Genomic DNA, 27,548 nt, shown 5'->3' on the forward strand with positions numbered 1-27,548 from the left:
ATTCCATACCCTGTTTTTGTAAGATAGAAAACATGATGATGAAAGATAATACCTTATGAAATCATAGAACAACATATAGCATAAAAACATGTTTTTATTACTGTTAAAATACTGTTTTCTTGTAGTGATGCCAGCATTACCCACACTTGTTTTGAGACAGATGAAAAGTTATGCTGCTGTTCCAGGTTTTGGAACCTACAGAAGTGTTAGCTTTGGGCGTGTTTCCAATGGCTGAAATTCATCTGAAAGAACGCTGCTGTTCGTAATTAATCCTGATGTTTATTTTATGGAAAAAGTAAATACCAATTCTTTGTTTACAGCCTGCCTCAGTCTGCAGTTCAGTCTGGCTGCTTTCAATTTTTAAGCCAATAATCTAGTTGTGGGACTTGAGTGTCGTTATTTATCATATGCTGTAGTGATTAGATAAGTGATGTGCTGGCCTCCTGCCTCATCCCAGCCCTGTGCTGCACCGTGTATTTGGGAGAGTAAAGTTTTAATACCAAATTGGCAGACAAATTCGGGCATGAAATGTTGTTTGGGTCTGTTTGGTTGGGTGGTTTGGTTGGTTGGCTGGTTTTAAGACATAAAAACAACAGGCCAGGTGAGTGTTGAGCTGTATAAAGAGCACACTCTTGTCTATAGAATACTTGTGATGTGATTCCAGTATTTAAAAATAATATTGGGAAGTTGTAATAATAACAATAAATAGATAATAAAAGAATGATAAGGGACCAAAATCAATATTGAATCTGTACCTAAGTGTTTTTTAATGTTTTCCCAGTGAGTAGTAAACTATTTTCTTTCCATCTTTGTCTTCTGCTGTGGAGGTAGTGGTTTCAAGGCTATTGCTCCTGTTCAAATGAGCTTTAGCTGAAATTCATTGAGGCTTCTTCATGCTTTCAGGTGAAAAATACCCACGAAGGCATCTTAGCAAAATGCACCAGATAAAGAAGTTAGCTATTAAATTGTCCACCTACAAGAATGTGATGACAATTTTCCCTCTGTCCCTCCCAAAAACTTGCCAAATACACAAAACTGTAAAGGAGCTGAAATGTTTTGTGAGCCTGGGATACTCGTTGTGTACAGAAGGTTATTAAAGATTGAGCCAGGTTTAGTGAAGATTAGCTTGTGGATGATGCATGTGATACCAGGAGGAGCTCCACAGTCTTCAAATAAGGCCTCAAGTTGGTATGATTTGATTTACTGTCAGCAAGGTTCAAGGAAGAATATTCCAAAGGGTTGAACTTAAAGTGGAACATTGCTAAGTAAGTTAATTACCTTGGCTTTTCACCTTTTAGTGTTGTTATTTTATGAAAAATGAATAATTGGGTTGAAATTTCAATATAAATTTGCTGTGTCCTACTGTGTTGTAAACAGTTGTATGTTTCTTAATAGCTGTTTTCTTATTCTATGCAGGTTTTTAGATACTTCCAAGCAAGCCATAGGGATGTTGTTCATCCATTTTGCAAACGTCTACTTATCAGACCTTACTGAAGAAGACCCTTGTTCACTGTGAGTGCTTCATTTTTGAACCATTGATGAATATGAAGGGTGCTGCTGTTGAGTTTGCTATACTTGGAGACTAATGCAATTTTCATGCAAGAAGTCAGGCACTTTCAAAGACCTTTGTTTGAAGCTTAGTTAATTTAGGATCCAAAATTTGCTCTGTTACAGGCAGTCAGGACCTAGGAAAGTGGTTTGGTTTTTTGGTTGTTTTTGTTGTTGTTGCTTGCTTGCTTGCTTTGGGGTTTTTTTCTGGTCTGTGCATGGATGCTTTAGACTGAGGATGAACTGTTGCTCCTCCTCCTCCAGTTTCTTAATGAGGACTTAGGGTGCACATTGTAGTACGAGGCTGTTTGCTGAAGGAGATAAAAGGTACCAAGGACCAGAGGACATGAAGTTGTGTATGCTCAACTCCAGCTTCACCATTCTCTGCAGCAAGGTGTTAATATAAAGTACAGGGATAATAATCAAAAATCTTTCACACCTGTATGTCCTTCAAAAGCCTACATCATCTACTGCAATATAATTGTCACTGTTAAAAGCAGGAAGTCTTGCTTGATACCCAGGCAGTTAGTACAGAAACGAATATTGCAGTCTCACACTAGGAGCAGTGTGACTAAATAGATAAGCATTTCACTGTGCTGTATTCAACTTGAAGAGGCTGTGACTAAGACCCTGTCAGGCTCGTCACAGGAGCTACTGAAGCAAATGGTAATTGTTTGGGTTTGTTCTTGATGAGGCACATGCTCAAAGAAGCCTACGCATTTCTGCTAATAGAAGCAGGGGAATTACTTGTCACAGCCTACTCCTTTGCCCCTTGGAACCAAAGGCAGTTATTTTGATGATGGCAGCTGCTCACTGTTGCCCTTCGGTAACCAAAGAAGTTAAGTGACTCAAGGAATATGTTTGTGGTGTTTCATAAGCCTAAAGATTTCTCTTTATTTCTCCTTAGCTTATTCTGTTTCTACGTGCAATAAATCTGCTGGTAAAATACTGTCTTTCTCCTCCCACCACAGCATTTTGGTAGGGAAAATGCATTGTTGTAACACACTAACTGCAGAGGTTAAGATATAATCATGAGAGTTTCAGTAATACCAGGCATCACTGTTGGATTTCTCTTCCTTACTAACTTAATTTCCCCATGATCTATACAAGTGATTTATAAAAGGTGCAAATTGCTTTTGTTCCATTTTCATGTATGTATTTAAGTAAGCTAATGAAAACGTGTCTAGAATCATCAGTGTTTAAAGATAAGCTAGTACTTCAGTAAAGCATCTTAAAATCTAAGAACTCTGAGGCTGCTGAGGTTCCAAAACAAAAGGTCTTTGGCGTGTGTCTGTATAGTCTACATAACTTCACCTTCAAATCCCACTGTTCACACAAACGTATCGTGGCACACAGCAGCCAGGAGGAGGGGAAGCAGAAGTGTCATTCAGCATCCTCAGGATAATTGCGTGGAGCTGTGCAGTGTTTTAGGCGAGGACCCAGGACTTATCATCAGAAAGACAGTGTGCTACGTCAGCCAGAGCCACTCTTCCTTTCTTGGGCAGAAATACACCTTAAGTGTATGAATGGGTGCAAATAGCTGAGTAGAGGCAGCACTTCTGCCTGTGAGTTCAAATAACAGTAATTTAACTCGGCAAACTTCACCACGGATAGTTTTCTGTTGTGTAGTTTGTGGGTTATTTTCAGAACAAAACCAGAAAATGTTGTTTTAGAGGACACTGTGATTCAGAGCTTGGAATGAATTAGGACTGGAAGCAAGTGTTTGTCAGCTTGGTATTGCAGTGCTCTAACTCAGGCAGGGTGAGATGAAAGCTGACAAAGCACCTGTTAAACAACCTCTGGACAGGTGCCTTGTGGCTGGAAGGACTCTCAACAAACAAAGCAAGCAACAATGTCCCTCAGCACTGGGTGCTGCTGCTGGGCTGGGAGCACATCTGGCCTGCAGCACAGCAGTGGGATGGCAGCAGGCAGAGCTGGGCCTTCTGCTGCAGGCTTAGAGCAGCCCCTGGTGGCCCTGACCGACTTGTGGATCCCTGCAGTTGCTGTGCTTCATTTGCTAAATGCTCAGTGTGGATTTTAGTTTGTCAGATACAAAAGTTCATTCAAACTACGATTTGACGTGCAACTGTTGGAAAATAATTGTTTTTTAGAAGCTTACAGTTGCATGTTGGCTGAAGCAGGGCATGTCTAATTTTTTTTGCTCTTGAGTGGCTGCTTGAATAGGATTTTTGAGGGTCAGAACCGCTCCTCCTGTACTGCTTTGAATGCACGTGTTCTGCATTTGCTTTCCTCTTACTAATGTTGTTTTGTCCACGTGCACTTGACTCTGCCATCAGCAGAAGCCCAAAGCTCTGATCTGTTATTTTTATCACTGCAGATAAGAACCTATGGACTCTAGAGTTTACTTTAGCATTGGGAACTGCCAAATAAGCATCTCAGTTACAGGGATTCACTGTGTGGCTTGCAGCAGGGATGACCTTCGCCGTCTCTTTCTCAGTTGCTGTTTTGTTCAGCCAGAGTGGAGCAGTAGTAAACAAACCACACGGGTTCATGAGGCACTCAGAAGTCCATTGAATGGGCCTAAGAATTAATTTGAAACCCGTAGCAATCTCTGCAGTTTTTTAAAGTGTAGGTAAGATTGCAGAAGTTCCTCCTGAAGCAGTTGATAGTGCACCAGTCTTGTGTCCAGTGCCCTTAGTTGTTCTGTGGGAAGGTTTGTTCTGGATTCAATTTCAGATGTCCTTTAAATAAGGTCTAAAGTGCTAAGGTAGATTATTTCCACTGAACCCCTCAATAATTTGAAGTGTGGCTTTGATAGTGGCTGCAGGCATTGCATGCACACACAAACCTGCACCCAACGTTGGCAGGAATGTAAGTTGAAGCTAAAGCCTAAGGTCTGAAACAGAATATTGATACTCTGATAAAACTATTTAAGTGTCATGCTAGGTAATTACAGAAGTGGGTAAAAATTAATTGAAGTGTTCCAGCTTCTCAATAAATATACAGATTTATCAGGTGCAGATATAAAATATACTGAATTTCTGGAAAACGGACCCGTGCTTCTTGCTTAATCTTTGTTTTTCTTTTCAGGTACCTTATCAACTTCTTGTTAGATGCCACATTAGGAATGCTGTTAATCTATGCAGGTATACGTGCAGTCAGCACCATTGTGGAATGGCAGCAGTGGGAGTCCCTGCGCTTTGGTGAATATGGTAAATGTTTCTCTTTTTGCACTGGAACACTTTCCAAAACAGAATTCCAGGATGTTTCAGCTAACAGTTAGCTGATCTTTAAGCTGTAGCACAGCTGTCATAATAGCTTTTGTAATATTTCACTTGTCACTTACATTCTTGCAAGTTCTGTAACTTGGCATGCAAAGCCTTTAACAAGTTATAGAATGATGGAATCAGAGAATGGCCTGGATTAAAAAGGAGCACAGTGCTCATCCAGTTCCAACCCCCTGCTGTGTGCAGGTCGCCAACCAGCAGCCCAGGCTGCCCAGAGCCACATCCAGCCTGGCCTTGAATGCCTGCAGGGATGGGGCATCCACAGCCTCCTTGGGCAGCCTGTTCCAGTGCCTCACCACCTCTGGGTGAAAAACTTCCTCCTCATATCCAATCTAAACCTCCCCTGTCTCAGTTTAAACCATTCCCCCTTGTCCTATCACCATCCACTATTTAATGAGTCTCTAAGTGCTAGTGACTTTGGAACAACTGCTTGGATTTCTGTTTTTACTTGCAGTACTGTTTTACTTAGCATTGGCTAATCCCACAGAAAACAGCAGCAAGATAACTGTACTATGAAATGTTTTTAAATAACTGGTAGCCAGAATTATCATTTCCCATAAGAATTTTCACTGCACCAGATGCCATTGCATAAAGATCAGATTCAGCATCCTGCCAGCATTCTTCAAACGAGCACATATTTTTGTGAGGAGAATGTGCTTGTCCTCATGTAGGGTTTACTTGAACTCCTGCACACAGGGCTTGATGAAAAATGCCCAAGTCTTTCTTACTGGCTAAAGGGCAGAGTAGTGAAATTATTTTCATGTGAAGCTGTGGGTTTTGTCTTCTGATAGTCACAGCAGTCTGCTGACCTGCAGAAGCTGGGGCTGTGCAGGTGCAGAAAAACTTCATGGAGATGTTCTTGTCATCAGCATTCAATTCTGTTCAATCTGAACTTTTCAGATTGTTTAGGCTGGCTGCCTGGGGATGGAAGTTTTCCTAAGAAAGTATTCAAAGTGGATAACAATAAAAAGTAAATAAGGACTGTGTTCAAGTACTGTAATAAGTTGGGATTTTTTTTTTTTTAATTATATCAAATAACGTTAATTGCTATTTGCTTTTAAAGTTAGAAATTCAGAATAGATGTATGCCCAGCTTATGAGAAATTGTACCACGATGTGTAGTGGTTATCGTAGAGTGAATGTGCATCTCTTAGGCTGCAGCTTATGACCGTTTAAGCTGTTTAAATCTGCACTGCCACAACTCTGTTTATTTTTTTCTTTTTCCCCATGTACCACTGTCTAAGTGTTTCCACTCTTTTCCTTGGACTGATGCTCATCTGACTCTTCTGGTAGCTTAGGCCCAGAACTAAAGCATCTGGGAATTCACTGTGTGTACAAAAGGAACTAGTTTCTGCAGACAAGTCCTCAGACTGGAGTTTCTATATTTCTTGTGCTGAGGTTGGCTGGGACTGCCATATATATATATATATAACTGCTATATTTCTTGTGCTGAGGTTGGCTTTGTTAGATCTGCTACCTGAAAATGGCAATGAAGGATCTTCATTGCCATTTTCAGGTAGCAGATCTAACAAAGTGTAAGTGGTGTAGGAAGTTCAGTAATTCCTTTGTAATTAGCTTTTCTTTCCGGTGTCAGATCTCTTTCTTAGTGACATTCCCTGTTGTATGCTCATTAGTATGCTGTTCCTGGCCTTAGCCTGTGTTGTTTGTTTTTTATTAAACAGGCTGTGATAAGGACTGATAAAAAGTGTACTGTATATCTTTGTTTTCATTAGTTGTATGGGAAATGCTTCTAGTATAAAGAGAACTGGGTTACAGATGGAAAGCTACTGGTGGTGACTGGGCAGGAAGGTTAGGCCTTATGCAAGAAGTCAGGAACTGTCTAAAAAGGGTAAGCTGTTTTCTTCTGTTAAGCACTGCTGTCATTTCTGAAACCAAATCCCACGTGTTACCATTTCGTTTAAAACTTTTCGCCTTGGCTCTGGGAAAACTCTTCTTTTTCATAAGATTCTTCAAAACGAATAAATGAGGTGTTGTGACGACAGGAGACCGAACTGCAGTCACGTTTGGAGGTAAATATGGATGTGTAGCATCCATGAACGGTGAGGTGTCTGCTCACTGAGGTGTGTTTGGGATTTATGATGTTTTATCTGAAGTACCAAAGAAGGTCTGCTTGAAGACGAGCGTGTTTTCAGTTGGTTTGCAGGCATGGAAAACCAAAGCCCACAAATGAGCAAGTCTCTTCTTTTGACTGAGTGATGTTGTTTGTGTTTTTAGAGCCTAAATAATCGTTTGTCTCAAGCTCGTTCTCACTGTGAGCTCATTTCCCATCTTAGCTCTATTACTTGATCCCTGGTGATTCATTACTTGAGAAGCTGTCATAAAAATAGCTGTTGTCTTGCTGGTTTTAAAAGCCACTCTTTATATGGAGGGTAGTTTTTAAGCATAAATGTCTCAGGAAGAGAATGGATACCAAGGTGCCAACATGGGTGCTGTTTGTACAGCGTGCTCATTTATGAACCTACTAGCATGGGGCTCCATCAAGGGCTTTGTTGTCAGAATTTTTGCATCTATTAGATCTGTTTTCATATTTCCAGCTTTGTATTTTCAGATTCATTACATCAGCAGCTGGATTGTAATAGAAGCGTGGAATCAGTTAATATATTTGAGTATGTAAAGAGGAGAAAAGCAGCTGTGACCTGTACCAAAAAGAATGTTTCCTGCATTCCCCCTCCCTTCTTGCACTAGGTCGAATTAGCTGCGAGGAGTAGAAAACAGGTGACCAAATTCCCCTGGCTGACAGCGAGCTCTGTTGGCAAATAGATGGCTGCGGTCTCTGCTTCTCACATGGAGAAGCTCAGAAGTTGTTTCTGCTGCATCTTTTCCCCCAAGCCCTTTGCTTATGACTTGCAGAGCAACTTAACACATTTTAGCCTACCTACAGGGTAGATAGATGCTTACTATAAAGCTTTTAAATGTCGTTTTGGAGAGATTCTTCAAGTTGGCGCTTCTATAAGAAAGTGTCTCAGGACGTGGCTATAGTTGTCATTGCTGAGACTTCCAATTTTTTCAGTTTCAGTCTTTCAATCTTAATGATCTTCAATGTGCTTTTTTTTTTTTTTTTTTTTTTTTTGGTAACAGGATTTCTGCTGATTAGCAAATGTTCTAAATATGCAAGTTCTACTCAGCAGGTATAAAATCAGAATTTGAGAGGCTGTCAGAAACTTTGGAAATGAAATTAGGGCTTTATGGCTTCAACATCAGCTTTAAACTTCTAATTTCATAGAGTCAGAAAAACTTTTGAGTTGGAAAGGACCTTTGAAGGTCATCAAGTCCAACTCTCCTGCAATGAACGGTGGTGCTTAACAGAAGACACTGTCAGAGTACGGTTGGCTTTCTGGGCTGTGAGGGCACACTGCTGGCTTATGTCAAGCTGCCATCCACCAGTACCCTCAAGTCTTTTTTGGCATCTATCTTTACGTCCTGCAGCTTGTACTGATAGTGGAGTCATGACCCACTGCAAGGCCTTATACTTGAATTTTTTTGAACCTCACGATGCTCACCTGGGCTCCCTGCTCGAGCCTGCCTGGGTCTGTCTGCATGGCATCCCATCCCTCAGGTGTGCTGACTGCACAGCAAAGCTTGGTGTCATCTGCAAACCTGCTGAGTGTGTGCTTGGTCCCACTGCCAGCGTCACTGATGAAGACATTAAAGAGCTGCGGTCCCAGCACAAACCTGGTCAAGCAGGACCTGCCCGTGGTGAAGCCGTGCTGGTTGTCCCATATTACCTCCCTCTGTTCCATGTGCCTTAGCACAGCTTCCAGGAGGATCTGCCCCATCATCTTGCCTTGCACAGAGGTGAGGCTGACAGGTCACTAGTTCCCAGGGTCATCCTTTGTACCCTTCTTAAAAATGGGTCTGACGTTGCCTGTTTTTCAGTTGCTGAGGACTTCACCTCACCACTGTGACTTTGCAAATATCATCGAGGGTGGCTTGGCAACTAAATCAGCCAATTCCCTCCGAGGTTTGAGTTTATGTACTGAATCTTTGAATGTACAAATGTCCCACATATTACTGGAACGCTTCTTGGATATGATGTTGCTACAGACTTCTTTTTCACTTGAATTACATAATTTTATAAATTATATTTTAAAATTACAGTTGGAAAGGATCTCCAGAAATAGAATTTTTCTGTATTTTACTTAGTGAAGAAAACTAGAGAATGCAAACAAAAATGTGGAGTATACAATGTCATTGTCAAATTTAACTCAGTCTTCTCATCCCCAGGAGAATGACAGTTGCTCACTTCTGACTTTGTGATGTTTCTGCCTTCAAATTTTATCACTGTTCTTCTCCCTTTACAAAAGAAGCCTTAATTGCAGGACATAGTGGTAGAACTCAAGTGTTTAACTGTTTTTGTCTTGGACTACTGAGTGTTGATCCATTACCTCTTACTGTAAAGCTTACTTAGAAAATGTCCCTTGTTTTGGACTGTGGTCTGATTTGTTTTTGTTTTTTAATCAGCAAACAGTTAAGTCTCAAGATCATCACCAAGTATTAACATTGAAAGCCTTTCAGAAATGTTCCATAAAAGGAAGTAGCAACTATCCATTATGCATTACAAATACACGAAGGCATCTGAATTTCCATTGCACATTATTCACCCCCAGGCTGACAAGATCTAAGCTGCAGTTGCAGACAGAAGGCAGTTGGGAAGCGTAAGAGGCCAACAACCTCCCCCAGCAAAGCTTCCTTTTGGCTCCCAGTGAAATGCTACCATTCCTCTCTTTTCTCTTTTCTTCTCCATGCATCCACAAAATCTGCCTGTAGTTTTCCTGCTCAGATGTTTGTGTACCATCATTTTTGTCCAGGCAGATAATAGGTTTTCACTCTGCCATGTCCTATTGGGCTGCTGCAGATACTCAAACCCTTTCAGTTTGAAATGGAAGTGTGATCCTGATGAACGTTTTATTCATTTACATTTTTGATGGTGGCATTTGCACCTGTTGCTGTAATTACCATCGGGTGATTACAAAAGCCAGCTTTGTAGAGAGGAAAGATATATTGAAGGTAGTCTATATGTGCTAAATTGGGGTGGAGTGGGACAGGGGTGGTAGGAACAGCACTTGGGAAGTAGGAGAGGGCACTCCAAAAGGGTGTAACTGTCCTTCTTCTCATACTGCTTTTCTCAAGTGTTTGCTGTGAGGTAAAACCAACCATATGTGTATATTGAACTTTTCTTCTCTCTGGCAGGTGACCCACTGCAGTGCAGTGCTTGGATGGGTCAGTGTGCTCTGTACATAATGATTATGACATTTGAGAAGACCATCATCATTATAGTGCTTCTGATACCTCAGTGGAAGGAGGTTTGTAGTTTTACTGCATCTTACAGGCAAAAAAAAATTCAGGCGCAAGCCATAAATTCTGATTTCTGATGTTCCAACATCAAGCATCATAACTGACTGCACTCAGTGCCATTTCATTCTGTAGGATAGGTATGTTCCTGTTCCTTGATTAGGTTTTCTGACATTAATTGCCAGAAATATCCTATCATAGTTTGTTTTTCTTTTATATACACTGCAATATATAAAATTTTATTCTATCTGCTTGTCTGAACACTTCTTTTCTAATTGTTTAACTTACATTTGTAGGTACTTCATTTTCCTTTCTATTGTATTTTAAATTTCCTTTGCATCACCTTCTTCATAGAAGTAAACTGCAGGCTGTTGGTAATTTGCAGTGGTTCAGGGAAGCTGGCTGCTGATGACTGGATTCATTTTGGTAGCATCTGTGTAACTTAGCACTGAGAGTGATGTGTGTGGTGCTATAGCACACTAAAACCAGTTAGTCCCTCTTATGTGGGCTAATTGGGGAACTGAGTTATCTTACCATGTGTTTTGTACAGCCCTGGTCTGTTTAAATTTCCTTAAGATAAGACTTAAAAACAAGTTCCCAAGGAACGTGCAGCTCTTAAATGGTCGAAATTATTTGAAAGCATCTCCTCAAACTTCTGTAAACAAAAATGACAGAGATAAGTTTCTTGCCAACCCCACTCACTTATCTGTGGTGATTTATAAGCTGTCCTAAATACTCTCCTTTTCTACAGAGCTATCCTTTTTATGTTCACATGAACTGTATATAGAGTTAGCTAGTACATCAGCAGTTGCACTTAGTAATGCAGTTGTGTGCCCATGCTGCCATGATCTGAATTTACTCCTTTTCTTTTCACAGGTAGCTTTATTGAATCCTATAGAGAACCCCCAGTTGGAGCTGGCTATCGTCATGTTGATAGTTCCCTTCTTTGTTAATGTCAGTATAACTTGCATGCTTCAGTGAGATGTTTACTTGCATTTTTCTCCCATCTGTTAGTTAAATATCATTAATCCTTAATTAATGTTAATCCTTAAAGCACAGTGTATCTTCTTGTGTTAATTATCTTAATTTTTTTAAAAGGAAAAGTGTTGAAGAGAGGAGAAAATGCCTGGATATGTGGATTGCACATAGCTGAAATGCACACATAACTAAGTAACCAGGCTCAGGAGAGGTATAGAAGTGCTTTGCTGACTTCTTTGGGCTGATGACATGAGTAGATTGAATGTAGAAATGGAACACATAGGGATTGTAAAATGACAATGAAATCTGCTTTAGAAAGCAGTTAGGCTAAGGATAGCTGCAGTGTGAAGTATCCTGTGTCTGACCACAGCTGTTAGTGACTGGGCAACACAGGAGTGGAGAAGTGCAAATGTGCCACCATCCTTACCAAATCCATCACCCTTCCAGCAGTCTGGGAGTCGAGACTAGAGCCAGAAATGGTGTCTTTGCATTTAATAACTGCTGGCAGCTCTTTCTCTCCTTATTTTGCTCAAGCATGGATTTTCTTTGAAATGGGAAGCTTCGTTGCACTAAAATGTCTGCCTAAAGCCACTCAGGTTTCTGCATGAGGAGTTAATGATCACTCTGAACAACAGTTGTTTTTCTTGTTCTCTGCTTCCCTGGAATAAAGTAGATGTGTTCTAGAGAATTTGTGCAGTGTATGATAAGCCATGGAGCCGAGTGCTTATGTAAAACTTAACTGTTTGGCCAATTCAGCATTATTGTTAAGTTTTCCTGATTCTGTCTACATGTTGACCGAATGAGCATATGCTACCTGAAGAGAACTGAACTGTCACTTTTCTCCTTCTCGTTACCAGGCATTTATCTTCTGGGTTGTAGATAATTTTCTTATGAAGAAAGGGAAGACAAAAGCTAAACTTGAAGAAAAAGAAGCAGGACAAGATTCAAGAAATGGAAGTAAAGTCCGCTACAGGAGAGCAGCATCACACGAAGAGTCAGAGTCAGAAGTATGTAGAGTTCATTATTGCAATTAATGCGGTATCAGTGCAATTCCTCCCTCACGCCATTGATTTCACTGTAACATCGTGGAATTGGTTTTGATGTTCTTTGCAGGCTTCCTAGTGTTGGCAGTTGAGAAGCAGATAAGAAGATGGTGCTGTTGCACCACTCATTAGCTGGTTGTTTTCCTTCTGGAGGGCAGGAAGACACAATGTGTACATAAATGTCGCAGATCACAGAATCACAGAATGGCCAGGGTTGAAGGGACCTCAAGGATCACGAATCTCCAACCCCCTGCCACAGGCAGGGCCACCAACTTCCCCATTTCATACCAGCCCAGGCTGCCCAGGGCCCCATCCAACCTGGCCTTGAACACCTCCAGGGATGGACGGGGCATCCACAGCCTCTCTGGGCAGCTGTTCCAGCACCTCACCACTCTCTGTAAAGCACTTCACCCTGACATCCAAGCTCAATCTTCCCTCCCTCAACTTCAAACCATTTCCCCTTGTCCTGCTGTTATCAACCCTTTCAAAGAGTTGATTTCCCCAGAGTCTGACTATAGTGGAGATTAATAGGTGTGTGTCCTTCTTTGAAACTTGCTTGAGGTTCCAGGTAGGATGTGTGATGTTGCTGGGTAGAACTGACTGTAAATCCAAATTGTGTTCTGGAGTAAGATGCTTTGCAGGATGAGGAAAGACTGTGACTTTGTACATTACTCAGAAACTGTGATTTGTTTGTAGATCCTCATCTCAGCAGACGATGAGATGGAGGAATCGGACGTGGAGGAGGATCTGCGTAGACTGACCAACCTGAAGCCCGTTAAGAAGAAGAAGCATCGTTTTGGTCTGCCAGTATGATGCATGCCCTGACCTGTGTCAGCGGGTTTCACGGCAAGAACTTCTCAGTCAGTGGGTTTTAATGTTGCAGTTGCTTCTCACTTTCATACAAACTGACTCCAAAGCAAGGTCTGTCAACACGATGCAGTCAGTTGGAAGACTTGCAGTTCAGTTGCACTACAGACACACTGACCAATTATGCAAGAATGTCTTTTCATCCTATGTGAAAGCAGCATTGTTAAGGAGGAGTCACTGAGGTGATTGTATCTGACATTTCAGAGAAGATAGAGAAAACAACTGCAGTAACCTTTCCTTTGTGGTTACTGAATGATGCAGTATAAGATGTTCTCTAAAAGGCATCCAAATTGAATAAGTTAGAGTGTGTTTTATTACTAAAACTGGCTTTTGCAGCATAATTCCTAGAGCAGAATAGTTTATGGCTACAAGCTGTAACTTGATGTTATTTTTTTAAGTACAAATGTTTACTTGCTACCAGGTACCTATGGAACTAATAGGTGGAACAAAGATTTTTTCCAAGATTCCTCAAATCTATTTGACTATTTTATATTTAAGTTATATTTTCATACGGTTGTATTTAAAGATTCTCTTTGTCAGAGAAAAGGGTGTTGTTCCCTTTTTTTGTGCAGAAAAGGTCAAAAGATTTGTAGTGAAAATCATTTTATCCTTGTGTCCTGGTTTCAGACAAAGGGGTTGCAAAGGGAAAAGCTCTCTGTCACTGCTGAAATCACCAAACATCAGTAAAAATGCAGTCCTCAGCGTGATTTCGACCACGTGATTTGGGAATACCTTTGTTTAATGAGAGGTGTTGTTTGCATATTTGACAAATGTGCACTTTAGCGTGTAACAGAAATCTGTCGTGGTAGGTTACTTCTTTGTGGAATGAGTATCTATGGATGAATTTATTTCCATTTCTGAAAGTCTGTTGTATGAATCTCTCATGCAATGCAAGAGGGATGGAACCTTCCTGAGGCTTTTCCTTGCATAGCACCATCCAGGGCCTTGATCTGATTGGAGGACTTGTGCTACAATATTGTGAATAATTCTGTCCCATGCTTATTTTTGTTGAAAAAGCATTGTTCTACGTCATGTGCTTAAAAAATTGGTTTCTTCTGTTTGATTTCCTGTCAGCCTGGTTATCCTTTTGTGTGTAAAAGAAGAGAGGTGTAGTACAGTCACTGCAGAACTTCTACAGTTCTCAGCATATGTCTTCTAGCAATTGACAACGTGTGCTGCTCTAAAACCCTGCAGACATTGTCAGGGACATCTTTTGCTTTGCCTACGTTCTAAATGATTGCTTCTGACAGCTTTCCTTGCTGAGCTGAACCTTGTGCAGGACAAGGCGGTGTGTCAGAGGAGTGACAGCAGAGACTAATTGCAAGTCTGTTTTAGTGTTTGGACATCAGAAGTGTTCCAAGCCTTAAACCAAACAGTTTCATCAGAAAACTGCTCAGAACTTTGTAAGATTTTTTACATTTTTTATGAATTTACTAGGTCTTAAAATGATGTATTATCCAGACCACCTCCGTGTGGTTCTCGGGCCTTAGTAAATACTGAACTGTGCACTCCCTTCCTTCTCACTGTTCCAGCTTTCCTTTTTCCTGCTCGGCTGCTGAGGTGATCACAGCTCTCTGAGACTTCAGGGAGCACCTTGGCATGACTCAAAGGGACATTGTACCAAACCTGACGTTTGCAAGTTTAGTTGAGCCACTGACCTCTGTTACTGTGCACTGAAATGTAATAACTGCAATAAGTTTAAATACTAGTGTTTCTTTTAGACTAAATCTAGAAGCTAATGACAATGGAAGCTCAATTGAGTTTTTCTGAAGTGGAGGATAGGGAAATGGGAAAACGTCCCTCATCAGGGTTGCCTCTGTTTCCGTTTTTTGTTTTGTTGTTCGTTGATTTCATTGACTCGCATCTTCTGATTGTTGTTGGTTGGGCAGGCTCATGTCTCCAGAAGCACAGTACTTCAAGGAATTCATTTGCATCAGCAGAGCAGCCTCGTACAGCTCGCTGTAATAAAGGGAGTTGGGAGATGGGGCTGGCTCTCGTCGTAGATGTGTTTATATTTTCAGCATAGGCTTTGTTCAGTTTCACATGGTGAAATAGAAGTATGTCACACGTGCTGCACACCACTGCACAGTCATTACTGTCCTCATCAACTGAGCAGCGCATACAAATTCAACTGTACAAGCTTTCATTTTATCTTCCTTTTCCCTCCTCTAATTACTTAAGTTATTGAAATGATATCTATTTCTAGTCTCATGTTTAGTCTGTGAAATGTCAGTGTGAAATTATGGCCTTAATCATGTAAAATGCTTGTTTTGAGCAGACCTCAAACTCACTGACCAAGTACAAAAGGATAATTAGCACTGCGGAGCAGTTTCTTGAGGGTGGTTTTAGCGAGGGCTACAGATGCCTAACTTTTCATGTCCTAAGTGCTTAAATGTCGCTTGGTTTGAGATTCCGATATGCCTAGCAAGAGGAAACAGTAAAGCACTATGAGCCAAAGAGACAGAAGTCAAGCATTGTAAGGCAGTAATGGAAGGAGGGGTGTGTCTTCAGAGGGAGAAAAACAGCTCTAACTTTCTCTGCTAAGACAGGGTTCTTGTTCACAACCTTGGCCGAATCCCCAAGCCTGGATTTCTGCTGGTTGTTTCACATTATCACGTGAGAAAGAAACAAAAAATGTACAACTGGCAGTTCTCCTCTTCGGGAGATGAAAGTCAGAGTTGTAGTTGTAGGTATGAGATGGCGTGCTCCTGTGCAGGGGGAGGATTTGCCCAGCGCTGCACTGCATCGTGCTGCTCATTGGCATGGACTGCAGGCCAGCTGCAGTGAGCGTTTCATCAAGAGTTGATCCAATCATCATAATATCACATGATGGCAGCACTTGTGTTTGTCCTCAGATTGGCACTCTGAGTTCACTCCTGGTAAATGCAGTTCATGATAGCTCATAGTGAAGTTCAGTTCAGGCTGTGCTTGAAAACATGTGATTGTTTAATGAAAATAAGCTGCGTACTATATGCCAAAGTAAGAAAAGGGATTGTAACTTACCGAGAAAGTGGTATTGGTGGAGATGAGATTTACCAGTGTAGGTCAGCCTGGATGTAGTAACTGTTCCTGGTTCTGACCTGCGACACATCCGCACGGATTTGTAACGCCGGTGTTGTCTACTACTTGGTTTTCAATTTCTGGCTTTAACACATTCAGGTCCCCTTATCTTACTTTCAGTAGGAGAACGCTGTATGTTCATGTTGCTCACTAAAATGTACTTTTAGCTTTTCTTCAGGGAAAACTCAGAAATTGAGTTGCAAATTAGAGCAATGCAAAGTGATCCCTGCCCGCAGGTGCCGGCTGTGGTGCCAGGGGAGCAAGGAGAGGCTCTGAGGGAGCCGAGCATCACAAGGGATCTCTGCCACTGTGCTTGACCGACCCACGTTTGCAACTTTGCTGTGCTTTTGCAGGAGAAAGCGGTAATGGAAGAGAATAAATTCAGCCACATCAAGTCAAAGTAGGTCTTACAGCATCGGGGTGCAAACTTTTTGTGTATTTAAAGTTTCCAGTTCAATTACTGAAAATAACTACTATAGTTTTACAAAGTAAAACTGCAGTATCTTTAAAAAAGGGACTCTTTTGTAGGTGTTTCTGTCTTTGCGTGAGTATCTGCCTCAAACTGAATGTTGGGTTTGTTTGTAAGTAAAGTCAGAGCAGAGCCTGCGTGAGCAAAACAGACAGCTGTATTCTGCTGCCCTCTGTCTGGACCACATTGTTAATCAGTAGTGTTACCTTAAACTTCTAAGGGTATCTTATGTAATTGCATTGTATAACAGTTTACAATAAAGTTGACTTATTACTGATTTGTACACTTGTTCTGTGCTCATTCTTTGTAAAAGTGAGCCTGTCTCAATGTTCGTAACCCTCTGTATTCACAAATGGAAGGTTAAGCCCTGTCTGTGCATCCTGAGAGGTGCAGAACGCAGACCCAAAGACCTCTGGGATGCAGAGCTTGGTTAATGTGCTTTTCCACCCAGCTCATTGTCACAGCCCACCTTCTGCTCTTTGAACAAAGTCACACCTGTTGGTCATCGGGGCACAAAAATACGTAAACTGAGAAATGTCTGGGTTTACCTCCAGCATCCTGTCCCTGCAGGGGCAGAGATGTTTGCTGAGAAGCCTTGCCGTACTGCAGAACTCCCTGGTCTTACCTGTGAGCTAAGGACTGCATGGGGACATCTGCTTCCAGAGCCCAGCAGCCTCCTGTCACCACCTCAGGAGCAACGTCATCCTGCTCCCTTGGTAGCTGCTACACAAAGCAGAGTGAGATGGGGAGGGGGAAGTAGTGCTGGTTCTCTTCTGGCTGAAGAAGGCAATGCTCCTGCAGTCTGTGCAGTGCAGGGTTGTCTGTGGTTACTGAAGGGTTCTGCAGCAAGCACGTGCGTGTCTCTACACCCAGTAAAATGAGTGTAGCCCATGCTTGCTTCACAACCACCCCTATTGCGGGGACATAATGATGCTGTCTTACTCTTCAGGTGCCTTCTTCCCCTGAGATGTTGGAGCATCTGCCATCCGTTTCCTAGAGCGCTGGGGGAGCAGGTAGTGCTAGCAAGAAGGAGAGCTGCAGCCCTGTGAAGCTGTGACATGAACCAGAAAACTTCGACACCCTTGTGCTGAAACAGCAGGAATCGTGGTACTGATGAGCTGCTGCTGCTGCTTTCACCAATTCTCTCTCAGTGGAAGCAGCTTGTTTCAGTTTGTTGGGCTGGGCCTGCACAGTGTCAATCCTTTGTTACTCCTCTCTTGTGTTTGTGCATTACTTTCATTGCTTATCGCTTACTGCACCCAGGCACCCCTGTCCCCATACTGCATCCTTACAGGGAACTCAAGGAGCCATCTTCTGCCTGGCAGCCCACCAGGGGTGTGCACGGGTTCCTGGAGGAGAAATCTAGTCTGCAGCAAGAGCTGTGACTTCTGGAGGGCCAGGTGTGCACATTCACTACACTCACTGTGGTCATCGCCCTCTTTTCACCACCTCTTAGGAAAGGAGTTTTGCATACCTTGGTTACAGAGAAAGGAGGATAAGCTGCAATAAACTGACTGGACTTTGATGCTCCTTGTATTCAGAAGTCCTCGGGACCTCGACCAGGTGAGTGAGGCTCATACTCAGAAAGGCAGCACAGGTTGGTTTAAGCTGAGCTTTCTTGTGAGGAAAAATTGGCCCCCACTCCGTAAGAAGAAATGGTTGTGATTTTGCTTCAGCTTTGGTTTAGAAAATGTGCCATTGAGTCAAAGAGAGAGGATCTGCCTGGGCTGGGACACACTGGAGAGCATCGGGCTGTGCTGCCTACACTGATGGGAACCTCAGCTTTCTCCTGGGGGAAAAACAGTACTTTGCCTGGAGCGAGTGATTTTCCTTCCCACTGTTATCATAGCGTTATTGCACAGAAACTTTTCTTCCAGTTTACTAAAATGCAGCTTCCAAACAAAAATTCAGCATAAGGAAAGGTTGGGTGTGTGACATCCATAGTGCTGCCTAACACTCCAGCCACTGCTCCACAGTTGCACAGAGGAAGGTGCATTGGGCAGAGCTGCATGGGCAGAGCTGCAGTGGCAGTCAGTGGGTGCACGGAGACGTGGGGAGGCTGGGGAGGTTTGTACTGCCGTCCTGTTCCTGGTGGGCACTGCTGGGAGGAGCGCCTGGCCTGCCTCTCCAAAGCTGGCTCCAGCCCTGGTGCTTGCTACTTGTGGGTTGTGGTCACAGAAGCCAATCTTTTGTGTGATGCAAAGAATTAATGAAAAAAAAAAAAATTACAAAAATCAAGAGACAACTCCCCTGGCCTAAAGGTCTCTTTCTTTCTATTTGGTTAAAAAATCATTTAGGAAATGAATCTGAGAAGCTTTGGAGAAGGTTTTACATTAGTCAGAGAGAAGAGCACTGAGCCCATCCCTGTGCACACCATGGGGAGCTGCTGAGCACTGCTGGAAGCAGGGAGGGGTTTTGCTCTCCAGTGTGTGAGAGCAGGTGTCAGAGCAAGCTCAGCAGCACTCCCCGTCAGGGTAAAGCTGAATCTGACCTCACAAACTGCAAAACTGAGTTTTTTTTACCCCCAAACAATCACAACCATTTCTTCCTATGGAGCGGGGTCCACTGCTTCCCATGCAAGAGAGATTCAGGGCATCGTGTTATGCTTTTGATGCTAGGTTTATATAAATTTCACAGAGAGCTTATTTCTCTGTGCAGGAAAAGAACGGCTGGCCTCCCTTCCCATCCAGAGAATTCGAAGTTTGTGTCTGTAACCAAGTCTTGCCTTTTAAAGTTCATTTAGTCAGATCCCGGCGGCCCCCTGCAGGGCAGCCCCCCTCCCACCCCAGCTGTCCGCTCCCATCACAGCCGCGCTGCGAGCCCTGCAGTCACTGCCAGGAATAACCCCGCGAGGCCTGAATCATCCGGGCACTGCTTTGGGAAGGTGACCCCACCCCTGACCTCACGCTGGATGCTCTATATAAGTCTGGGAGAACAACGTGTTTTGCACGGCGCTGCGTTTAAGCACAGCTGGGCGGCAGGGATCGGAGCCGCGGGAGCTGCAGTTATGTCGCAGGTACGGGGCACGGCTGGGAGGCTGGCAGCGGTCAGAGCTCACAGCTCACAGCACAGCTTGGCAGCGAGCAGAGCAGCTCTGGTTGTGCAGTGAACGCTGTGCTCTGCGCTGATTGTTTGCTTACGGTGAAGTGGTGAAACAGGCTCTGCTCGTAGAGCTTGCTGACTGAGTTTTATGGGGTCGTCACTGTGTGGCAAAGGAAAGCAGCTGCCTTCTGTATGCTTAATTAGTTGGCTCTTAATATATTCTGTTGTACTGCAAGCGCTCACGTTTCTGTAGGAAGGGAAAGGAATTTTCACTGCTCTGGTCTGGGATGTTGTCCTGACAGATCTCTGCTTTTCCAACACGTTTTTTCAGACAATTATCTGAAGCTTTGACAGTAGTTTGGAAGGATGTGTCTGCTCTAAGGTGTGCTGCCGTGTAAAGCAATGCCTGACTTGTGAGCGTGCAAGAAAAGAAGAGGCAGAGGACATGGGAAGGGCAGCGGGGCACAGTCCCTCAGCCACACAGAGTAGCTCAGTTCTCCCTGTTGACTTTACTGCAAAGAAAAAGTCTTGAAAGCAGTGCCCCACACCTTCCAGCACAGCACTCACAGCTTCACTGCTGCTGGCAGCGATGGGCGCAGCTCTGCACCAACAGGACTGGGGCTCAGTGCTGTGGCTCATGGCCACCTCGCTGTGCAGCACCGTCGTGCTTTTAGCTGCAGGACAGCTAACCCACAGCAACTGCTCTGGTGGAAAACCAAGCCCTGATCGCAGCACGAGAAGTTTTACTTTAAAACTGGATGGAGTTCAGCTCTCTGGTGACTTGGCGTGTCTCCAGCGCTCCTCTCCCTGTCCCAGGAAAACCTCTGGGAAGCAGCCTCACAGTTATCAGCCCTTGCTAACAGCAGGCAAAGCACCTTAGCAGGTTTCATATTGCTGTTAACAAAACGCGGTATTTCTTCCCCTTTCCGTATGGGCACCAGCACAGCTCTGTGCTCACTTCACATGGATGACCCCAACCAGTTCCTATAGCAGATGGCCGTGGAGATGGTTTTGGTTCACAGCTCACCAGCCCAAACCCGCTGTGAATTTGGAAGGATTTGCTCTCAGCTCAGTCTTTCTTTGGATACTCGCAGTGTTTTCCCCGGAGATCTCGTGGCTGTTTTGTTTCCCACGGCACGCTGTGGAGCGGCTCACTGCCAGCCCCGAGTTCTCTGGGAGCTGACAGCCAGTGGGAGCTGTGCCAGAGCCCCAGCACGGCCAGGCCCCCCGGCACCCACTGCTCCAGCAGCTTGTGCCCTGCAGTGTTCTCTCTCCACAACCCCTTTTTAGCTTTACAAGCAGTGGCACAGAAATGTTCCACTGGTCTCCACCGCTGCCAAAATCCAAATCACAGGACCTGCGTGTGGACGGGTGGTCAGAGAAGTTTCTCACTGATGCACACGCATGTTGCTGTCGGAGTGCATGCGTGTTCCATCTGTTTGATGACATGATGATGAAATGATGACATTTGCTGTGAGGGTGGTGAAACTGAGCTCCTCACACCCCAATGCGTGGTCTGCCCAGCCCTCAAACACAGTGAATGCGCTGCAGGGCGCTGAGAGCGCCGATGGGGGTCGTGTTGGGATTTAATGCACGTTGTAAGCACTGAATGTGAGGAGAGGCTGATACTCTTCTGTGTTACCCTGATTTCCTGCTAGCATGATAGACTGTAAGCAGGTTTGGGTTGTTTTGTTGTTGTTTTTTCTATCCCTTCCTGAACATCAGACAAATACTTTGATTTCCGATCTTGGTCTTCACTTGCAGAAGGACCAGGCATCTCCATAGGGTGGGCAATCAGAGGGCAAGTTCTGAACCAGAATGGTAATGGTGACCATTTGGGGAGGGGTAATGACATCCTGCCCCGATATGGAGCTGAGGATGTGTAAAACATGGAGCAGCTGTGTACGGTCTTAGAGGTGGAGTACAGAATTATGGGTGGAACACAGGATTAGCAGCTCTGCATGTGGTAGCCATTGCATCCAGGCAGCTCTGTTCCCTATGGGTCCTAAACATCAAATGCTGATGTGTGGGTGATACTTTTTTCTTATTAGCCAGAGCCAGTGAAAAAGAAGCGTCCTCCAGTGAAGGAGGAAGATCTCAAAGGAGCTAGAGGAAACCTTTCCAAAAACCAGGAAATTAAGTCCAAAACCTACCAAGTCATGAAGCAGTGTGGTGAGTCTCTTCTGTTTAATGGAAATAATGAAAAAAACCTTCCAATGTCAAGCATGAACTTAAAGCTATTGTCAGTGAATGAGTGCAGCTCCAAATGAGCAGCCAGCAATGTGCTTACACCCCTGGCCTGGCTGCACAACCATTTAATCAGTAGATGACATCAGTAGGTGGCACCCAGGCTCTGCCTCAAGTGGTCGTTCTCCTCGGCTGGACAAAGTGGGAGGGAGAGCCCTGACTGCCTTCTGGGCTGAGTTCCGACCACATGTTGGTCCCACAGTCAAAGAGTGGTTGCCCAAACTGAAAATCTGGATCCTTTTTCCTAGACTTGGGGTTATATTTAGATATATATAGATATATGTATTGCTTTTCTACACCAGTGGGAGATTACAAAGAAAAATGATGAATTAACACCCTTATTCAGGGCGATATCTTGAACCTCACTATAGTTTATAAATCACCTGCGGGGATTTGGGGTCACTGATGGTGATGACCACCTTCAGACGCTGGAAGCTGCCCAGTGCTTGGAATGGGAGCGCTGGGTTTGCAAAGTTGATGGGCTGATGAAATATTTCTCAAAGGTTTCTCTGCTTTAGCAGCATTAGCATTACTGCCAGAACTCCTTCACTGATTGCCTGCTCTCCTGGTTTTCTTTTTCAAGAACAAATGGGCACTGCAGCACCTTCCATATTCAGCCGGGCTCGGACGGGCGACGAAACGGTCTTTGAGAAGTCTAAAGATGAGCCACCCAAAAGTGTCTTTGGTTGAGAGCTGAGCTGCACAACCTCACCAGGATGATTGTTGTGACATTATTCCACATTTCTACCCCTTGCACTAAGCTCACCATAGCCATGGGTACCCAATTTCTACCTTAAGTCATTAAAAAGGGGGTGGGTCAATATCAAAGCGTGCAACTTCCATTTTAGTTTTTATTACGGGCGTTCTTTCTATGTGTTGAATGGTGTTTGCTACAATGGTTTAGTAAATAAAATGATTGTTGGACACGGTCTGGCACAGAGTGGTGACTGCTTTTAACTCAGGCATACTCTGATCTTGTGGGTATTTGGGCATCACAGCTACGTCCTGACTGCTGAGCGCAATAAATAAATACGCTGACAACGCTATTGTAGCATCTGTGAGGTTTCTTCATGGTACTTGCCTCTAAAATATCAGTGAAGTACCCATAGATGCATGCATTTCTGCAGGTCATTTGTGTTCATTTCGGATAACGAATGTCATTGCCTGCCATGCAGTTGAGAAAGCTGCTCTGACAGTATTTTATCCCATTTTATGATGTTGATATACAATGTCAAAGACAGATGTTGGTGGGATGGCAGTGGACAGGCAACCCTCCTGCTGGTATTCCATTACATGTTCTTGCTGTGTGACAGATGGCAGCAGAGGGGCAGCCTGACACAGTGGCATCTGACATGCAAATGCATATGGAGCAAAGGTGAGGAACTGAATCCCTCTGTGCAGAAAAAATGTCACCCACTGACATTTGTTGACATTTGCTGAGTGTTTATAGAGACCAAACAGTGGCTGTGAGAACAGTGAGGTGGGTGGTGCATTTCAGCAGTGATAACAGCAATGGGAAAGACAAGCCACGTTCCAGACAGCCATGTAGAATCTCACAAGCACAGCATGCAGGCTCTTGTTCACCACTGGCAAAAATGCCTAGCTAATGGTGGTGACTATGCTGGAAAAAAGGCTTTTGTAGCTGAGAATTTGCTCTACCTAATTGTGTTACTGTGCTCTTCATATCTGCTGTGGTTTCCATAGAAATAAATTTGAGGTCTTAGTTTTGAAGTGACATACATATAATCATAGGATCATAGACTGGCTTAGGTTGAAGGGATCTTAAAGCCTGCCCTGCTCCAATCCCTGCTGTGGGCTGGCTGCTCTCCTCTCCTTCCCCTCCCACCCCAGCTCAGGCTGCCCAGTGCTGCTCCAGGGATGGGTACCACAGCTTTGGGCAGCTGTGCCAGGGCATCACCACCTTCTGAATGAAGAATTCCTTCCTAATATCTGACCTGAGACTCCCCTCTTTCAGTTTAGAAACAATCCCCTTTCTCCTATCAATGTCAGACTGTGTAGAAAGTCATTCTCCCTCCTGTGTATTAGCTCCCCTTGAGCACTGGAGGGCTGCAATGGAGTCTTCCTGGAGTCTTCTCCGTGCTGAACACCCCCAGCTCCCTCAGCCTGTCTTCATAGGAGAGGTGCTCCAGCCCTCTTATCTTCATGGACCTGCTCCAACAGCTCCATGTCCTTCTGAGGTCCCAGTACTCCACATAGGGCCTCGCATGGATAGAGTTGAGGGGAGTAATCACCTCCCTTGCCCTGCTGGCCACCCTCCTTCTGAGAAATGCAGTTGGCCTTCTGGGCTGCAGGCATGCACTGCTGGCTCATGCCCAGCTTTTCATCCACGAGGACCCTCAAGTCCTTCTCTGCAGTGCTGCTCTCAAGGAGTTCTTCTTCCATTCTGTACACAAATTTGAGATTGCTCCAAACTTAGTGCAACACCTTGCACTTTGCATTCATTGAACCTCATTAGGTTCTCATGTGCTCACTTCCCAAGCCTGTCCAGGCCCCCACTGGATGGCATCTCTTCTTTCTATCATGTCAGCTGCACCACTCATCTTGGTGTCATCAACAAACTTGCTGAGGGTGCATTCAGTGGTGAAGCAGAAGAAACAGCCTTTGGAAGTGGGGTTCTTCCTGCTGTCTGTTTACCATGATGCTTAAAAAACACAATTATTTCCCCACAATATATCTGAAATGCTTTGGAAAAGAGGAAGACATAGCAACTGTTCACATGGGGGAATATTCCTGAAATAATCATGCACGTTCTCTCTGGATAGGAAACTACCCAAATGCCAGGTGAGTGACCATGTATCTTAGGAATCACATTAGTATAATGTTGTCCATAATTATTCACATATGAAAATATCGAGATGTGACAAAATTCATTGTTCCGGGGCTACAGCTCAATCCCAGACCAACAAAAACTTCTTGAGAACTGTTTCATGGCCCTCTTGGATGAAGGCTTCGTTTTAATACAGGAGATGAAAACAGCCATCCCACCCGATTTACAGGTAAGTTCCGGCGCAGAGCTCTCCCAGAGCTGAGCTGCTGTGCAAACAGCCCTACTGGATGCACAGGTTCAAGGCAACTGTGCAGGACTCATGGCTGGAGGCATCAGAGCTGTGTTAGGGCTGGGTAAGGCCAGATGTGCACCCGCATACAGCTGTTGCCGCACTGATTTTTGAGTGGTTTATGGCTTCCTTGTACACTGAGATATGATGCACACAGGCTTAGCACCTCTCTAGGTAGCCCAGGCAAAGTCTGTTCTCATTTTATCACTACAGATCAAACAGTTGGTACAGCTGTTGGGCAAGTGAGGCTTGTGTCTGCTGGAGAGGCAGCAAGAAGGATGCTTCAAGAGGACCTCTCAGTAAATATCATGGGCTGGTGGGCAGGGAGGTGCAAGAGTTGAAAAAGTCACCAGCTATACAATCTCATGTGGATGTTGTGTCCAGTCTCAGCAGTCTCCAAAGGTCTCAAAGTGCTTGAGGTGATGTCAGTTATTGCTTTTATTTTTTTACCTTTTTGTTTCCCCAGGTTGTTACAGTGGGGCAGGGCAGAGATCCCTGCAGCCAAGAAGGCAGCTTGTTGCACAGACCTGTTCAGCTGCCTTTGGGATTTCCTGTGCCCCGGTGGAATCTCAGTTCCAACAGAAAACATAAGCATTTCTTAGTTTACGCATTATGAAACATTAAAACACTGATGTTAAACAGCAAAGATCTGTTCAAATAAAGAAACTTTAACCAAGTCCAAGCTTTACGTATGTTTAACAGGTAAACATGAAGTTTCCATCTCTCTCCAAAGTCTAGGTAACGTTCCCAAGCACAAGTCACTCATTAACTGATTAAGATTAATTGAGTTTTCTTTGAAAATCTGGCCTTTTTAAAATGCAGAGGAGAAATGTCTGTTCAGTATTTGAAGGGGAGCTGTAGGAAAGAAGGGGGCAGACACTACAGCAGGGTCTGTTGTGACTGGACAAGAGGAAATAGCTTCAAGCTTAAAGAGGGAAGATTCAGGTTGGATATGAGGAAGAAGTGTTTGAAAATGAGAGTAGTGAGGCAGTAGCGCAGGCTCCATCCCTGGATGGTGCTCCATCCCTGCTGACAGCCAAGGTCAGGCTGGAGGGGCTCAGAGCACTGATGGAGCTGTGGTGTCCCTGCTCAGCACAGGGGAGTGGGACTAGTCATAGAACCACAGAATCATAGAATGGGTTGGAAAGGACCTCAACGTGTGTAATGTGAGCAAAATGCAGGAAAGCTGGGGAGCAACTTTTTATGTGGGCATGTAGCTACAGGATGAGGGGAAACAGTTTTAAAGTGGAAGATGGTTGATTTAGACAAGGTATTAGGAAGAAATCTTTACTGTGAGGGTGGTGAGACACTGGCACAGGTTGCCCAGCAAGGCTGTGGGTGCTCCCTCCCTGGAAGAATTCTAGGCCAGGCTGGATGGGGCTGTGAGCAACCTGGGCTATGGGAGGTGTCCCTGCCTGCAGCAGGGGGTTGGAACTACGTGATCTTAGAGGTCCCTTCCAACCCAAACTTTCTGTGATTCTTTGGTATACAGATGCATAAACTGGAGGAGGTGATGACAATAAGGAAACCTCCCCAGAAATTGGTGGTGTAGATGTCGTGAAATGGAAGAGGCACTGTGGGTTTAATGAATCAGAAACTGTAATTTGAAGATGTTTGTTTTTTTTTTAAATTCTGTGATTGCTTCTTGGTGGTCATCTGGGGGTCGAGGGAGGAAGGCTGTCAGTCTTCATCGCTTCTAAACTTTCCTCCCTGGTCTCAGGAGCATGCTTAGTCCCAGTGCTTCTGGGTTGGTATTTCTGTTAGGCTCACCCATCCTTTTTTAGCTTCTTCCTTCCTTATCTTCGAAGTTCAGTTGTAGACATGGCTCCTGGAGATGCTGATGTGTGCCATATTGAAGGTCCTGACTCCATCCTAAAGTGAGCAGTGAGCAGCTGCTCGTGAGAACGTCTGTGTGTGTGCAGGTCCGTGGTGGGGTCTGTAGCCGGGAGTTGCTGTGGAGCTGCCTCTGTGCATGCGGTCAGATCCTCAGGTCCTGTTTGAGCATGGAGCGGTGCAGGGTGGGCCGTGCACTTTCCTTGTGCTTTGCTCGGTGCCTCGATCGGGTGCAGACAAGTTGGTTGGCAGAGACTGCCGTGGTCTGGTTTTGTGTCCATCTGCAAGACAGAAGAGCAACAAAAAAGCCGGTGCTGCCTGTGCTGCCCTCCCCTGCAGCCCCTGCTCAGCAGCTGCAGAGCTGAGTGTAGGCCCACCAGCGTTGTGCTCTTGGAGCATGGCTGTGCCAGCTGCGGGGTGGTGCCTGGAGCTGCTGGCTGCCCCTGCTGATGTGGCCGTGAGGTGGTAGGGCCAGTGCTGCCTGGGATGGGGCTGCTGCCTTCCACCGTCCATATAATAAAGAAAGCAATTAATTGTTCTTGAGTTGGCGCCTGATGGTACTTAGGCCGTGAAGCATGAAGACCACAGCCACTGCCTTTCTCTCATCTCAATGGGAAGCCAGGTGGAGATGGGAGTGAGGGGGAGCAGGGCCCTGTAGCACAGCAATGGGGGGAGAGCTTTTTCCTGCCCTCTGATCGTCTTCATGGTTCTTCTCTGGACTCGTTCCAAGAGCTCTGTGTTTTTCTTGTGCTGGGGGCCTGAGGTCTGGGCACAGCACTGCAGATGGGGCCTCCCAACAGCTGAGTAGGCAGGGACAGGCACCT

General features: G+C 44.5%; 1 protein-coding gene across 1 annotated transcript in view; it reads left to right on the forward strand.

Moving 5' to 3' along the window:
- The window catches only part of LOC122187704 (store-operated calcium entry regulator STIMATE-like), a 29,271-nt gene extending 12,463 nt beyond the window's left edge, over positions 1-16,808 (forward strand). The window contains exons 3-8 of the mRNA XM_042885466.1: positions 1,417-1,512; positions 4,600-4,721; positions 10,007-10,119; positions 10,985-11,062; positions 11,944-12,093; positions 12,826-16,808. Of these exons, the coding sequence (XP_042741400.1) occupies positions 1,417-1,512; positions 4,600-4,721; positions 10,007-10,119; positions 10,985-11,062; positions 11,944-12,093; positions 12,826-12,942 (676 nt within the window). The 3' untranslated portion in view covers positions 12,943-16,808. The remainder of the gene's footprint in view (positions 1-1,416; positions 1,513-4,599; positions 4,722-10,006; positions 10,120-10,984; positions 11,063-11,943; positions 12,094-12,825) is intronic.
- The last annotated feature ends 10,740 nt before the right edge of the window (positions 16,809-27,548 follow it).

This window comes from Lagopus leucura, unplaced genomic scaffold (assembly GCF_019238085.1).
Source record: "Lagopus leucura isolate 7727_CA_CO unplaced genomic scaffold, USGS_WTPT01 Super-Scaffold_100050, whole genome shotgun sequence".
Lineage (NCBI taxonomy): Eukaryota > Metazoa > Chordata > Aves > Galliformes > Phasianidae > Lagopus > Lagopus leucura.